The sequence below is a fragment of the Oncorhynchus clarkii genome, chromosome 9 (assembly GCF_045791955.1).
Source record: "Oncorhynchus clarkii lewisi isolate Uvic-CL-2024 chromosome 9, UVic_Ocla_1.0, whole genome shotgun sequence".
Classification (NCBI taxonomy): Eukaryota; Metazoa; Chordata; class Actinopteri; order Salmoniformes; family Salmonidae; genus Oncorhynchus; species Oncorhynchus clarkii.
This window is the reverse complement of record NC_092155.1, coordinates 67,073,309-67,090,499: the sequence shown is the minus strand read 5'-3', so window position 1 is coordinate 67,090,499 and position 17,191 is coordinate 67,073,309. Positions and strand designations below refer to the sequence as shown.

At 46.7% G+C, this 17,191-nt stretch overlaps 1 protein-coding gene across 2 annotated transcripts in view; it reads left to right on the top strand.

The window, feature by feature from the left end:
• The first annotated feature begins 401 nt into the window (after positions 1-401).
• Positions 402-17,191, top strand: part of LOC139416817 (retinoic acid receptor gamma-A-like) — a 78,796-nt gene continuing 62,006 nt past the window's right edge. For both annotated transcript variants that reach the window (XM_071165898.1, XM_071165897.1), the window contains exon 1: positions 402-779. In XM_071165898.1, the coding sequence (XP_071021999.1) occupies positions 611-779 (169 nt within the window). In that variant the 5' untranslated portion in view covers positions 402-610. The remainder of the gene's footprint in view (positions 780-17,191) is intronic.

Below are 17,191 nucleotides of genomic sequence, written 5' to 3'. Positions count from 1 at the left end.
ATATCTCTCTGTGTTGATGTGCCACTATTCAACTCACAGTTTCTCATATCTCTCTGTGTTGATATGTCACTCTTCAACTCTCACAGTTTCTCATATCTCTCTGTGTTGATATGTCACTCTTCCCTTCCCTTCCACCACACCCCACCCCTCCCCATACCTGTTTTGACCATTTTGTTGTAGTTTGCACATCCCTCTGAAATTGCTTGTTTGGAATAAACTGTTCAGTGTTCCAGAAATATCAATCCTCAGAGTTGATGTAAGGTGAACAGTGTTTGTAGAAAATAAAGAACATTTGGACAATATTCCACATTTTATCATTACTTAATGTGACAGTAGTTATTCTTCATTGTGTAGATTGGAAAAACAATGTTGCTCTTTTTGTGTGTCTTCTGATAGATGCGTCATATGATCATTCCAACCAGAACTCTCCTGAGCCAACCAGAACCTGTGCCCCTCATCCACTCCAGTGCCCTGATAGGCTGCCTCTGGAAGAACTTTCCAGGGTCTTCCAGGTGGTGTGTGTCTGATATTCCCCAGCCCAACTGCCTGAGACAGAGGGTCTGTCTGGGATACCACCAGCCTTCTGGGTACTCCTCTCCTCTCTGTTACCATGGCTACCAACAGGGAGCGGCAGGTGGGTCACATGACAGGGTTTCCACCAGCTGTCTACCCATTTGCCTTCAACTCCATGCGGAACCACTCCCCCTTCGACCTGCTGGCCAATAGCAGACTGTTTGGGAGGTTCAGCACAGACCTCCCTAAAGAAATGGCCGCACTCTGTAAGTGATGTTACTCAAGTGTGTGTGTGTGTGTGTGTGTGTGTGTGTGTGTGTGTGTGTGTGTGTGTGTGTGTGTGTGTGTGTGTGTGTGTGTGTGTGTGTGTGTGTGTGTGTGTGTGTGTGTGTGTGTGTGTGTGTGTACCCAATCATGCATGAGTGTGTGTGTCATTATTACATTTTGAAACAGAAAATGCTAACTTTTAATTGAACATGCATTCATCTGTTTGATATAAGAGGCAGTGAGATAAAGAATGGAAAGAAAAATGGGGATACCTAGTCAGCTGCACAACTGAATGCATTCAACTGAAATGTGTCTTCCACATTTAACCCCCTCGAATGGAGCAGTTCCATAAAATTGTGTTGATTATTTGTTGCAGGTTTGTTTTTTTAGGATGCTGCTTTAGATGATGCCGTGATTCCAAACTCTGAGAGTCAGTAAAGTAAAGCAGGCGTCCATTAAACAAGTCTCAAATAACAGACAAAACAATATCCTTTTCACATGAGGTGATGAAAGGCGTGTATGTCGGGGATTGTGATGGGTGTGGGTGGCAACAGCTGAGTAAAAGCTACCGAGCCCCCCCACCTCTCTGTGTGCATTCTCTCTCTCTCGCGCTCTCTTTCTCCTCTCTCTCCCTGTCTCTCTCTCTCTCCCTCTCCTCAGCACAGCATGCCTGAGCACCTCTCCAGCCTTTCAGATGTCAATCACTACCTCCCCCTGCTGCAGCCCACTTTATCCTCAAGGTATTTAGAGAGAGAGAGAGAGAGAGAAACAGAGAGAGAGAGAAAGAGAATTTAAGGAGAGCACCCTAAGGTAATATCCTAGTGTGGTGGAATCCAAGAACCCACCCTGCTAGGAAAACACAGACCTCTCTGCCTGTCTTTCATGTACAAATTTGAAGCACACCACTTTCGTGCACTCACAATGAATGAAATCTCCTTCATTGATAAATACTGGCATGTGTTAAAACAAAAAACAGTATCAAAGGGTCACAGGTCACAAACGGTTAAATTGTTGTTCATACCTGCATGGATTAGATGGTTGTCAGATCTTTATTTGAAAAGAGAATCTGTTCTCAATAAGTTACGTGTTATATGCAAAAGTATGTGGACACTCCTTCAAATGAGTGGATTTGGCTATTTCAGCCATACCCGTTGCTAACAGGGGAATAAAGGACACCGCCATGCAATCTCCATAGACAAACATTGGCAGTAGAATTGCCTTACCGAAGAGCTCAGTAACTTTTAAAGTGGCACCGTCATATGATGCTACCTTTCAAACAAATCATTTCATCAAATGTCTGCCCTGCTAGAGCTGCCCTGGTCAACTATAAGTGCTATTATTGTGAAGTTGAAACGTCTAAGAGCAACAACGGCTCATCTGTGTAGTGGTAGGCCACACAAGATCACAGAACAGGACCGTCGAGTGCTGAAGCTTGCTGTACATAAAAATGGTCTGTTCTCAGTTGCAACACTCACTACCGAGTTCCAAATTACATCTGAAAGCAATGTCAGCGCAATAACTGTTCGTCAGGAGCTTCTTGAAATGGGTTTCCAAGGTCGAGCAGCCGCACACAAGCCTAAGATCACCATGCGCAATGCCAAGCGTCGGCGTTGCGAGCAGTGGAAACACGTTCTCTGGAGTGATGAGTCACGCTTCACAGTCTGGCAGTCCAACGGACAAATCTGGGTTAGGCGAATGCCAGGAGAACGCTACCTGCCCGAATGCATAGTGCCAACTGTAAAGTTTGGTGGATGGTGGAATGCTACATTGTCCCATGCAATCACAAATGTCCTCATGTTTTCTCCCAACTGTTCTCTTTCTGCTTCTGGCACCAGTTGTTGGTGGAGGTCATCTAAAAACAAAAGAAGGCACTCAGTGTTGTAGGAACCAATCTGGCATTTCTGCAGGACAAAAGCAGCACTCCAGATTGTAGCACACATTGTGATATTTGCTCCTCTCTGACCCAGCACATCAACGGTGGCCCTTTCCCCGATGACGTTTCTTCCCAGCCGACGTGTTTTTGCCAGGTTAAACCCTGCCTCATCTACATAAATGATTTCATCTGATTAGCCTCCAACTCCATGACTCTCTGAAATAATTCAAACACAGTATGTGTAAATGCTTTTCAGTATGTCCTACTGTATGTACTGTAACCCATGTTTACATGTAGAGTAGCATAGTGTAAAACTCACTGTAGAACAAGACATATTGGATAGACCATACCTGGACATATTGGTTCCGGAGTTCCTTGACACACTCACTGTTCCTTTCAAAAGGAACTGTTTCATTCAAACTCTGTTTTTGGTTTTGATTCCAAGCAATGGTAGTCAGACTGATGCTTTCCACATTGTGAAATACTAGGTTGTTCACTACAATTCTGATCTGAATTTCTCTCAGTTTTATTGCATTGTCCGCAAAGACCAATCCTACAATGGCATGCTCTTGGTCTTCACTGAGGTGCTTTCCTCTTCCCCCAGAGGGATGAAGACGTTGCGTCCTTTAGAGGAACAAAAATACAACATATGCATTTGCATTGGGACTGGTGGCCTACAGTTACTGTGGGACATAGCAACAGTAATGGTAGAAGAAGCCCTTGTGAAATGCATTACTTACCTGTTGGTTTGTTGAAAATTCAGGATAATGGAAGCCACGGTTGACTGTCTGAGATTAGACTCTTTCACCAGTCTCTCTCAGTGATAGACCATGGTATTAGACTGGACTCTTTCACCAGCCTCTCTCAGTGATAGACCATGGTATTAGGCTGGACTCTTTCACCAGTCTCTCTCAGTGATAGACCATGGTTTTAGGCTGGACTCTTTGACCAGCCTCTCTCAGTGATAGACCATGGTATTAGGCTGGACTCTTTCACCAGTCTCTCTCAGTGATAGACCATGGTTTTAGGCTGGACTCTTTCACCAGCCTCTCTCAGTGATAGACCATGGTATTAGGCTGGAGTCTTTCACCAGTCTCTCTCAGTGATAGACCATGGTATTAGACTGGACTCTTTCACCAGCCTCTCTCAGTGATAGACCATGGTTTTAGGCTGGACTCTTTCACCAGTCTCTCTCAGTGATAGACCATGGTTATAGGCTGGACTCTTTCACCAGTCTCTCTCAGTGATAGACCATGGTTATAGGCTGGACTCTTTCACCAGTCTCTCTAAGTGATAGACCATGGTTATAGGCCGGACTCTTTCACCAGTCTCTCTCAGTGATAGACCATGGTTTTAGGCTGGAGTCTTTCACCAGTCTCTCTCAGTGATAGACCATGGTATTAGACTGGACTCTTTCACCAGCCTCTCTCAGTGATAGACCGTGGTTATAGGCTGGACTCTTTCACCAGTCTCTCTCAGTGATTGGCCATGGTATTAGACCGGACTCTTTCACCACTCTCTCTCAGTGATAGACCATGGTATTAGACTGGACTCTTTCACCAGCCTCTCTCAGTGATAGACCATGGTATTAGACTGGACTCTTTCACCAGCCTCTCTCAGTGATAGACCGTGGTTATAGGCTGGACTCTTTCACCAGTCTCTTTCAGTGATAGACCGTGGTTATAGGCTGGAGTCTTTCACCAGCCTCTCTCAGTGATAGACCATGGTATTAGACTGGACTCTTTCACCAGCCTCTCTCAGTGATAGACCATGGTATTAGACTGGACTCTTTCACCAGCCTCTCTCAGTGATAGACCATGGTATTAGGCTTGACTCTTTCACCAGCCTCTCTCAGTGATAGACCATGGTATTAGGCTGGACTCTTTCACCAGTCTCTCTCAGTGATAGACCGTGGTTATAGGCTGGACTCTTTCACCAGTCTCTTTCAGTGATAGACCGTGGTTATAGGCTGGAGTCTTTCACCAGCCCCTCTCAGTGATAGACCATGGTATTAGGCTGGACTCTTTCACTAGCCTCTCTCAGTGATAGACCATGGTATTAGACTGGACTCTTTCACCAGCCTCTCTCAGTGATAGACCATGGTATTAGACTGGACTCTTTCACCAGCCTCTCTCAGTGATAGACCATGGTATTAGGCTTGACTCTTTCACCAGCCTCTCTCAGTGATAGACCATGGTATTAGGCTGGACTCTTTCACCAGTCTCTCTCAGTGATAGACCGTGGTTATAGGCTGTAGTCTTTCACCAGCCTCTCTCAGTGATAGACCATGGTATTGGACTGGACTCTTTCACCAGCCTCTCTCAGTGATAGACCATGGTATTGGACTGGACTCTTTCACCAGTCTCTCTCAGTGATAGACCATGGTATTGGACTGGACTCTTTCACCAGCCTCTCTCAGTGATAGACCATGGTTATAGGCTGGAGTCTTTCACCTGTCTCTCTCAGTGATACTCCTCTGCCTGGTCCAACTACTCCTCTCCCTGGTCCAGCTACTCTTCTCCCTGGTCCAACTACTCCTCTCCCTGGTCCAACTACTCCTCTGCCTGGTCCAGCAATTCTTCTCCCTGGTCCAACTACTCCTCTCCCTGGTCCAACTACTCCTCTGCCTGGTCCAGCTACTCCTCTCCCTGGTCCAACTACTCCTCTCCCTGTGGAGGTGAGAGGTAGTAGGGTAGTATCAGGCCTGTGGGGGTGAGAGGTAGTAGGGTAGTATCAGGTCCGTGGAGGTGAGAGGTAGTAGGGTAGTATCAGGTCTGTGGGGGTGAGGGGTAGTAGGGTAGTAGGGTAGTATCAGGTCCGTGGGGGTGAGGGGTTGTAGGGTAGTATCAGGTCTGTGCGGGTAAGGGGTAGTAGGGTAGTATCAGGTCTGTGGGGGTGAGGGGTTGTAGTGTAGTATCAGGTCTGTGGGGGTAGTAGGGTAGTAGGGTAGTATCAGGTCTGTGGGGGTGAGGGGTAGTAGGGTAGTAGGGTAGTATCAGGTCCGTGGGGGTGAGGGGTTGTAGGGTAGTATCAGGTCTGTGCGGGTAAGGGGTAGTAGGGTAGTATCAGGTCTGTGGGGGTGAGGGGTTGTAGTGTAGTATCAGGTCTGTGGGGGTAGTAGGGTAGTAGGGTAGTATCAGGTCTGTGGGGGTGAGGGGTAGTAGGGTAGTATCAGGTCTGTGGAGGTGAGGGGTAGTAGGGTAGTATCAGGTCCGGGGGGTGAGGGGTAGTAGGGTAGTATCAGGTCTGTGGGGGTGAGGGGTAGTAGGGTAGTATTGGGTCTGTGGAGGTGAGTGGTAGTAGGGTAGTATCAGGTCTGTGGGGGTGAGGGGTAGTAGGGTAGTATCAGGTCTGTGGAGGTGAGGGGTAGTAGGGTAGTATCAGGTCCGGGGGGTGAGGGGTAGTAGGGTAGTATCAGGTCTGTGGGGGTGAGGGGTAGTAGGGTAGTATTGGGTCTGTTGAGGTGAGTGGTAGTAGGGTAGTATCAGGTCTGTGGGGGTGAGGGGTAGTAGGGTAGTATCAGGTCTGTGGAGGTGAGGGGTAGTAGGGTAGTATCAGGTCCGGGGGGTGAGGGGTAGTAGGGTAGTATCAGGTCTGTGGGGGTGAGGGGTAGTAGGGTAGTATTGGGTCTGTTGAGGTGAGTGGTAGTAGGGTAGTATCAGGTCTGTGGGGGTGAGGGGTAGTAGGGTAGTATCAGGTCTGTGGGGGTGAGGGGTAGTAGGGTAGTGTCAGGTCAGTGGGGTTGAGGGGTAGTAGGGTAGTATTGGGTCTGTGGAGGTGAGTGGTGGTAGGGTAGTATCAGGTCTGTGGGGGTGAGGGGTAGTAGGGTAGTATCAGGTCGATGGAGGTTAGAGGTAGTAGGGTAGTATCAGGTCCGTGGGGGTGAGGGGTAGTAGGGTAGTATCAGGTCCGTGGGGGTGAGGGGTTGTAGGGTAGTATCAGGTCTGTGGAGGTGAGTGGTAGTAGGGTAGTATCAGGTCTGTGGGGGTGAGGGGTAGTAGGGTAGTATCAGGTCTGTGGGGGTGAGGGGTAGTAGGGTAGTGTCAGGTCAGTGGGGTTGAGGGGTAGTAGGGTAGTATCAGGTCGATGGAGGTTAGAGGTAGTAGGGTAGTATCAGGTCCGTGGGGGTGAGGGGTTGTAGGGTAGTAGGGTAGTATCAGGTCCGTGGAGGTGAGGAGTTGTAGTGTAGTGTCAGGTCTGTGGGGGTAGTAGGGTAGTAGGGTAGTATCAGGTCCGTGGAGGTGAGGTGTTGTAGTGTAGTATCATGTCTGTGTGGGTGAGGGCTTGTAGTGTAGTATCAGGTCTGTGTGGGTGAGGGCTTGTAGTGTAGTATCAGGTCCGTGGAGGTGAGGGTTTGTAGTGTAGTATCAGGTCCGTGGGGGTGAGGGGTTGTAGTGTAGTATCAGGTCCGTGGGGGTGAAGGGTTGTAGTGTAGTATCAGGTCCGTGGGGGTGAGGGGTTGTAGTGTAGTATCAGGTCCGTGGGGGTGAGGGGTTGTAGTGTAGTATCAGGTCCGTGGGGGTGAGGGGTTGTAGTGTAGTATCAGGTCCGTGGGGGTGAGGGGTTGTAGTGTAGTATCAGGTCCGTGGGGGTGAGGGGTTGTAGTGTAGTATCAGGTCCGTGGGGGTGAGGGGTTGTAGTGTAGTATCAGGTCCGTGGGGGTGAGGGGTTGTAGTGTAGTATCAGGTCCGTGGGGGTGAGGGGTTGTAGTGTAGTATCAGGTTCGTGGGTGTGCCCTATGGGCACTGGTAGAGTCATATGGGCACTGGTAGAGTCATATGGGCACTGGTGGAGTCCTATGGGCACTGGTAAAGTCCTATGGGCACTGGTAGAGTCATATGAGCACTGGTAGAGTCATATAGGCACTGGTAGAGTCATATAGGCACTGGTAGAGTCATATAGGCACTGGTAGAGTCATGTGGGCACTGGTAGAGCCATATGGGCGCTGGTAGAGTCATATGGGCACTGGTAGAGTCAAATGGGCACTGGTAGAGTCATATGGGCCCTGGTAGAGTCCTAAGGGCACTGGCAGAGTTGCTAGGTAAAGCTCCGCCTTAGCTCACTGGTCACCAACACCCACCGGTAGCACGCGTTCCAGCAGGTATATTTCATTGGTTATCCCCAAAGTCAACACCTCCTTTGGCCGCCTTTCCTTTCAGTTCTCTGCTGCCAATGATTTCAAAAATCACTGACGTTGGAGACTTATATCTCCCTCACTAACTTTAAGCATCAGCTGTCAGAGCAGCTTACCGATCGCTGCAGCTGTACACAGCCCATCTGTAAATAGCCCATCCTACCAACTACCTACCTACCTCATCCCTCATATTTGTTTTTGTTTTTCTGCTCTTTTGCACACCAGTTGTTCTCAACTTGCCTACCTGGTTAAATAAAGGTGAAATAAAAATGTATTTAATATATTATTTTTTTTATATGGGCCCTGGTCAAAATTAGTGCACTACATAGGGAATATGGTGCCATTTGGGACGCAAACATGAGTTAGTTAACTTAACAGGAGTGTTCATTGTTGTCAGAGCTGTCGGTCTGTCGGTGTGTGTGTGTGTGTGTGTGTGTGTGTGTGTGTGCGTGAGAGAGAGAGAGAGAGAGAGAGAGAGAGAGAGAGTGTCTCTGTGTGTGTGTGTGTGTGTGTGTGTGTGTGTGTGTGTGTGTGTGTGTGTGTGTGTGTGTGTGTGTGTGTGTGTGTGTGTGTGTGTGTGTGTGTGTGTGTGTGTGTGTGTGTGTGTGTGTGTGTGTGTGGAGGTAGTGTTTTAAAGGGAGTTCCATGGTTAATTGCTGTGTGAAAGATAGCCAGGAACAGACAGGGTTCTGCCTACCTACCTTTGTAGATGTTGGGTGTTCACTCTGCTACTCACGCAGGTAGCTATGCCGACAGGTTGGAGCACCTCCTCCCACGGTCGCCGTGGTGATGCGATGTTGTTACAGGCTTTTTGGAAATACCTGTTTTATAGAGCGGGAGAGCGGGAGAGAGGCAGAGAGCGAGAGAGAGGCAGAGAAAGAGAGAGAGGCAGAGAGAGAGAGAGAGAGAGAGAGAGAGAGAGAGAGAGAGAGAGAGAGAGAGGAGGGCGTGACAGGTTCCCATGTTCTATTGTGATTGGTTACCTACAAGTGTGATGGTTAAGTAACAGGAGGAGGCTGAGGTGTTTGCCTGTGTTAGTGTGTGTTTGCCTGTGTCTGTGTGTGTGCCTGTGTCTTTGTGTGTGCCTGTGTCTGTGTGTGTAGTAGGCCCTGTCCTTACGTATGTCTGTGTGTACACAAATCTCCATAACACAATTTGACGTCTCTCTATAGTAGCACGCTGCTCCGCAGAGCAGAGAGCACTGAGCAGAGTAGCTCTGAGTCTGTTATCAGTTGATCCCTAGTATTATGGGAGCCCTTCAAACAAACAGTTGAAGGCCCCTTACCGCCACTTACAGTGTGATAACATCTGCACTGAGCCCTGAAACACTTCTGTAAGCTCTCACCAATCAGAGTTGTAGGTCTGAGGACCTGGGCCAGAGATGTTTTGAAACACTAGTCGGTCACTTCCTTCAGTCCACATGGATGTAGGATGGAGTGAACCACCACCAAAGGCCTTTTTCTTGGAGGCCTGTAGTCGAGCAGAGTCCATTACAACATAATGTTTCACCCTGCTTCGGTGGAGTCGATCTCTTCGCTCAATTCAATTCAATTTCAATTCTAGGGCTTTATTGGCATGGGAAACATATGCTTACATTGCTAAAGCAAGTGAAGTAGATAATAAACAGTTCAAAATAAATTATCTCTTTCTCTCTCTATTTCTTTCTGTCTCTCTCTCTCTCTCTCTCTCTCTCTCTCTCTCTCTCTCTCGTCTCTCTCTCTCTCTCTCTCTCTCTCTATTTCTTTCTGTCTCTCTCTCTCTCTCTCTTCGTCTCTCTCTCTCTCTCTCTCTCTCTCTCTCTCTCTCTCTCTCTCTCTCTCTCTCTCTCTCTCTCTCTCTCTCTCTCGTCTCTCTCTCTCTCTCTCTCTCTCTCTCTCTCTCTCTCTCTCTCTCTCTCTCTCGCTCTCTCTCTTCGTCTCTCTCTCTCTCTCTCTCTCTCTCTCTCTCTCTCTCTCTCGCTCTCTCTCTTCATCTCTCTCTCTCTCTCTCTCTCTCTCTCTCTCTCTCTCTCTCTCTCTTCGTCTCTCTCTCTGTATTAATGTATCTTTCTCTCTCCTCTCTGTCCTTCTCTCTCTGTGGTGTATGAAAGGTGTATAAAAGTCCAAGGTGCATGTTCTTTGATGCGGTGTCTGTAATAATAAGCATTGTAATAATATAATGGAATGGAGTGCTTGTTTGAACTTGTCTGTCTAAAAGACCCTCTGTGTGTTCTTCACTGCCCCAGATGGAATAGGGTGGTACTGACAGCCTGTTTATGCAACAGTGGGTTGCACATGTACACACGCCCACGAGCAGACACACACACACACACACACACACACACACACACACACACACACACACACACACACACACACACACACACACACACACACACACACACACACACACACATACACACACACACACCACTAAGTCAAGCAGGCTGTGGAAAGGACTTAAATGTTCCAGGAAAAATCTTCATGCAGAGTGACATAATTAAAAACACCCTTTCATTGCATTCTTAAACACACACACATACACACACACACACACACACACACACACACACACACACACACACACACACACAACGAGGTCATGTTGGCTTAGGGAGCTCAGGGATTGATGAAAAGGAGCCATTTTGGTGGGAAGCGGTACAAGACGAAATGGAAAACTAAACATTAAAACAAGACAGAAAAGGATAGAACAGGAAATGTTTCCTCAGAGGGGAGTGGAGAGAGCACAAACAGCACTTTGTACCTAATTCAGATGTTTATAAATCTGCAGTAGAAGTGTTGAGTTTCAGTCCAGCCCTCAACTGGCGAAGATGGTGTGTGGTGTGTGTGTTTCTGTGTGTGTGTTATGTGATATGTGGTGTATGGTGTGTGTGTTTGTGTGTGTGTGCACGCACGAGAGAGAGACGGAGAGGGGGGGGGGGGGGGGCAGATAAAGAGAGTGTGAGCGAGCTATGTATGGTAAATGAAAATGTATGAGCTAAGGCCATTACTCCTCTCTCTACTTCCTTCCAGGCACAAACAACAACCTCCCATTTCCACTGTTGTTTTCTTTCTGTCCTCTTCAACCAGCGCTGAACAGAAAGGCCCTGCTAGCAGACCATGGTTCAGATACTATTTTTACTCATTCAAAATACCTTCACTGGGAACCAGTGATATAGTCCTAAAAGTGCAAACCCCGCCCACCTGGAACTCCAGGGGGACTATACGGTAGAACAAACGCTAAAAGTATTTGAAAGGTTTCAAATAGTATTTAAACCCAGGTCTGCCTTGGAGACAGACAGACTGGAGGAAAGTCCAGCCAGTTGGTTAAAACCAATCCATCTCTCTCCTCTGTCAATCCTCAATGTCACTCACATAACTCAGGGTGATTTAAAGGACATACTAAATGAACAGTGGTTTAGTCCTATTGTGTGAGAGTAGAAATGGACAGATTATGAACAGCACGGAGCTCTCTTGAAAGACGATTGACAATGTATGCATTCCTTAAGACATACTGTAAACAGTAGATATTGGGTTGCCTCTGTGCCACTGGGTGTGTAGTGGGTACTGTGTTCTGTGATCAGTGTTCTGAACATTCTGTGCTGTCCAATTTAGCTAGTCTGTGGCCTCTGTGCCATAACAGCCTATGTGCTGTATGCATTCTACAGTGCTGTCCTATTTGGCTAGTCTGTGGCCTCTGTGCCATAACAGCCTATGTGCTGTATGCATTCTACAGTGCTGTCCTATTTGGCTAGTCTGTGGCCTCTGTGCCATAACAGCCTATGTGCTGTATGCATTCTACAGTGCTGTCCTATTTGGCTAGTCTGTGGCCTCTGTGCCATAACAGCCTATGTGCTGTATGCATTCTACAGTGCTGTCCTATTTGGTCAGTGTCGACAGGCTTATCACTGTGACCAGGGTTTCTGATGGGTTTAATACAAACCGCCCTGTCTTTCTGCCATCCCATCCCAGCTCTCTCTCCCTCTCTCTCTCTGGGCTCCCCAGGCGACACTGGTCTCTGGATAACAGCTCAGAAAGGCTCAGCTAGTTTCTGGAAATCGATTCCGCTTACATGGCTTTGTTATGTTTTTCACTAAAACACTGAGCCAGAATCAACATGAAAAACTGGGCCAGACTCAACATGAAAAACTGGGCCAGACTCAACATGAAAAACGGGGCCAGACTCAACATGAAAAACTGGGCCAGACTCAACATGAAAAACGGGGCCAGACTCAACATGAAAAACTGGGCCAGACTCAACATGAAAAACTTGGCCAGACTCAACATGAAAAGCGGGGCCAGACTCAACATGAAAAACTGGGCCAGACTCAACATGAAAAACTGGGCCAGACTCAACATGAAAAACTGGGCCAGACTCAACATGAAAAACGGGGCCAGACTCAACATGAAAAACGGGGCCAGACTCAACATGAAAAACAGGGCCAGACTCAACATGAAAAACGGGGCCAGACTCAACATGAAAAACGGGGCCAGACTCAACATGAAAAACGGGGCCAGACTCAACATGAAAAACTGGGCCTGACTCAACATGAAAAACTGGGCCAGACTCAACATGAAGAACTGGGCCAGACTCAACATGAAAAACGGGGCAAGACTCAACATGAAAAACTGGGCCAGACTCAACATGAAAAACGGGGCCAGACTCAACATGAAGAACTGGGCCAGACTCAACATGAAGAACTGGGCCAGTCTCAACATGAAAACTGAGCCAGACTCAACATGAAAAACGGGGCCAGAATCAACATGAAAAACTGGGCCAGACTCAACATGAAAAACTGGGCTAGACTCAACATGAAAAACTGGGCCAGACTCAACATGAAAAACTGGGCCTGACTCAACATGAAAAACGGGGCCAGACTCAACATGAAAAACTGGGCCAGACTCAGTCAGGTGAGTCATCCAGGAGAGATGTATAGTCAGGTGAGTCATCCAGGAGAGATGTATTGTCAGGTGAGTCATCCAGGAGAGATGTATAGTCAGGTGAGTCACCCAGGGGAGATGTATAGTCAGGTGAATGTGTGGCTCTTCAGAACTGAACATGTTTACACTCATATAAAAAAATTTGCTATCTACAACCTAAAAGTGTTCTTTGGCTGTTCCCATAGGAAGTTCTCCTATGGGGACAGCCGAAGAACCCCTTTGGAACCTTTTTTTCTATGAGTGTAGGAGACACCACTCGAGGTTGATGTTGAGGATGGATGGACTGGCGATGGCACGATAGTATCATTCAATGATGATAGAACTGAACAAACACATACCTCATGTACTGTCAATGGGTTTCTGTCCGGGTTGGTGGATGAGTTTACATCTACAGCATGTAGCCACTGTAGTGCTAGTAACCCATTATGTGTGTGAACTGTGTTCATATGTGTGTGTTGGTAACCTGAAGCTAGCTAGTTAGCTGTAGCAGTAGGGAGGGAGGGAGGGAGGGAGGGAGGGAGGGAGGGAGGGAGGGAGGGAGGGAGGGGTGTTCTATGTCTCTGTCATCACTGGCAATCTGTTTCAGCACATCCACACCCTCACTGCTCACATCAGCTATGGAAAGACGGAAAGCTAGACATTCCTTCCAATATCACCATGCCAAGTCTTGTTTATAAGCCCAGAAACCCTGTAAGGAATGACTGTATGCCTTGAGGATAGAGGAAGTATAAACAATATGTTGTATAGGTCTTATCTATATTTCACATCGGAATGGCGAACAGTAGTAAAACCTGATTCACCTCTAGTCTCAAGGAGAGCTTACAGCATGTACAGTCTTCCTGGCAATGCTACTGTAGGGGTTTGATTAGAGAGACAGAGAGAGAGAGAGAGACAGCGAGGTAGAGAGAGAGAGAGAGACAGCGAGGTAGAGAGAGAGAGAGACAGCGAGTTAGAGAGAGAGAGAAAGAGAGAGAGAGAGAGAGAGAGAGAGAGAGCGAGGCAGAGAGAGAGAGAGACAGCGAGTTAGAGAGAGAGAGAAAGAGAGAGAGAGCGACAGAGAGAGAGAGAGAGACAGCGAGTTAGAGAGCGAAAGAGCGAGAGAGTGTGAGAGAGAGAGAGAGAGAGAGAGAGAAGGGAGACGAGAAAGGTGGGAGTTTCCTAGAAATTTCTTAGAATGTTGTTCTGTCACAAAGCATGACGAAAGAGCAGGTGAGAATTCATAGGATAATTAACTGAAAAGGAAAACAAGAAGAGAAGAGAAAGGCAACCAGAGAACGCTAACAAACCATACAATAAGAAAAAGGAAGTAGAGTAATAACAACTATGACAAAACAAGGAGAGTTAGAAGGAACAGAGGAAAATAAAAGAGGGCATGAAGGAGAGAGAGAGACAAACAGAGACAGAGAGGGAGGAGGGAGGGTAAGGCAGGATACGTTTTGGGGGAAGTTAGTGGCCCATTGGGGGTTTGTTGTAGAGTTCAGGCTCAGTGGACAGGGAAGGAAGGGGAGGAGGCAGGGAGGCAGGCAGGGACCTGGCCTGGGTCACAAGCAGTATAGAGAGTATGTGAATGTCCAAAAGCACTGCACAGAGAGAGAGACAATTATATGAGGAAAGAGACAATAACTACTAATGTTCTTAACTGTTTGCTACTGCAACAAAAGGGCTATTAAAGAGAGTGTGTATGTATGTGTGTGCATCTGTGTGCGTGTGTGTGTGTGTGTCTGTGCTCAGGCTCTCCGCTCTGGCTGTGTGTGTGTGTGTACACTCATCCTGCCAACATAGGAAAATAAATGATACCCCCAAATATGGAAGAGGCTTTAAATCAATGAACAATTTAATCAACATTATTCCTGATACCCCTTCTCATGTGTGTGTGTGTGTGTGTGTGTGTGTGTGTGTGTGTGTGTGTGTGTGTGTGTGTGTGTGTGTGTGTGTGTGTGTGTGTGTGTGTGTGTGTGTGTGTGTGTGTGTGTGTGTGCGTGTGTGTGTGTGTGTGTGTTTGCACACGCGCACGTGTGTGTGTGCCTGTACGTGTTTCTGCACGTGTGTGTGTGTGTGTATGTGTGCATGTGAGACAGCCCAGGCAGTGTGTGTTTGTGTTTATATAGGGAGCCCAGACAGCCAGCCTTTGCAGCGCAGATTGACAGGAAATGGTTGTACCACTTCCACCAGTCTGACGGGGGAATATGGAATTTCAGCAGGTAGGGAGGGCACAGAGCCAGAACACATGCTATGGTGAATCCCTCCTCCTTCTCCTCCTCCCATTGTATTGTATTCAGATGTTTGTTTTAATGGACAACCAGCCAGTGTCTGTCTACTGCTCAACAGTTGAACCAGTGTCAGTCTTTTTTATGGATTATTGATATGCTATTTATTCACTACACATAATTTTAGCTGTATCCCAAATGGCCCCATATGGTCTATATAGTGCACTATATAGGAATGTGGTTCCATTTGGACCACAGACTTTGATTGTAAAGCATTCTGTTTGTAGAGCAGGGTTGCATGGTGTCTTTGAAAGCTCTAAGGGAAGAAAGCTGTAATGAGGTGAAGGGACAATGAATCTCCCAGTAAAGAATGTGGACGGGTGGTTTTGGATGTAAGGCATAACTATTGTGACTTCTGTGTCTGTTTACTTACCTTTCAATTGTTGCAGGATGACACGTCTTCTATTAGTGACGTTATAGAAATACCTTCTTCGTCTTCTTCTTCCATGTTCACATTAGTATTTTGGGAACACTTCCTATGAAGTACATAAGAACAGTATGTCATTTATAATGCCTTATGGTACACTTAAAACGTGTTATGACACTGACCTAAAGCATTATATGTACAGTGCATTCTGAAATATTCAGACTCCTTCACTTTTTCCACAGTTTGTTACGTTACAGCCTTATTCTAAAATGGATTCAATTACATTTTTCCTCATCAATCTACACACAATACCTCATAATGACAAAATGAAAACAGATTTTCTTTTTTTTCTCAAATGTATTATTTACCTTATTTACATAGGTTTTCAGACCCTTTGCTATTTCTGGTATTTGGTATTGTATTAGGATCCCCATTGGCTGTTACAAAAGCAGCAGCTACTCTTCCTGGGGTCCACACAAAACATGATAAATAACATTAATAGACAAGAACAGCTTGAAATTGAGTTCAGGTGCATCCTTGAGATGTTTCCACAACTTGATTGGAGTTCTTCTGTGATAAATTAATTTGATTAGACATGATTTGGAAAGGCACCTGTCTATATAAGGTCCCACAGTTGACAGTGCATGTCAAAGCAAAAACCAAGCCATGAGGTCGAAGGAATTGTCAGTAGAGCTCCGAGACAGGATTGTGTCGAGACACAGATCTGGGGAAGGGTACCAAAAAACGTCTGCAACATTGAAGGTCCCCAAGAACACAGTGGCCTCCATCATTCATAAATGGAAGATGTTTGGAACCACGAAGACTCTTCCTAGAGCTTTGGCCGCCCGGCCAAACTGAGCAATCAGGGAAGAAGGGAGTTGACCAAGAACCCGATGGTCACTCTGACAGAGCTCCAGAGTTCCCAAAGGTCATCAGACCATGAGAAAGAATATTATCTGGTCTGATGAAACCAATATTGAAGCCTTTGGCCTGAATGCCAAGCGTCAAGTCGGGAGGAAACCTGGCACCATCCCTACGGTGAAGCATGGTGGTGGCAGCATCATGCTGTGGGGATGTTTTTCAGCGACAGGGACTGGGAGACTAGTCAGGATCGAGGGAAAGATGAACGGAGCAATGTATAGAGAGATCCTTAATGAAAACCTGCTCCAGAGCGCTCAGGACCTCAGACTGGTTCACCTTCCAACAGAACGACCCTAAGCACACAGGAGGGGCTTCGGGAGAAGTCTCTGAATGTCCTTGAGGAACCCGATTAAACATCCCTGGAGATACCTGAAAATAGCTGTGCAGCGACACTCCCCATCCAACCTGACAGAGCTTGGGAAGATCTGCAGAGAAGAATGGGAGATACTCCCCAAATACAGGTGTGCCGAGCTTGTAGCCTCATACCCAAGAAGACTTGAGGCTGTAATCGCTGCCAAAGATGCTTCAACAAAGTACTGAGTAAAGTGTCTGAATACTTATGTAAATGTGATATTTCAGTAGTTTTTTCAAACTCTTCAAAAATAAAAATAAAAACTGTTTTTGTTCTGTCATTATGGGATATTGATGAGGAAAAATAAAAATGTAATCATTTTAGAATAAGGAAAAAGTAAAGGGGTCTGAATACTTTCCGAATGCACTGTATGTACTTCATAAAAAGCGTTACATTCCCTGTTTATATTCATTTTCCTCTCTTCATTTCCTACGTCTCTCGTTTTGTTTCGAGCTTCAGTTAAATTGAAGGACTTGAATGAGGTCAGATGAGCTTGAGAGGAGTGTGTCCACTGCCAAGCGCACAGTGTGTGTGTGTGTGTGTGTGTGTGTGTGTGTGTGTGTGTGTGTGTGTGTGTG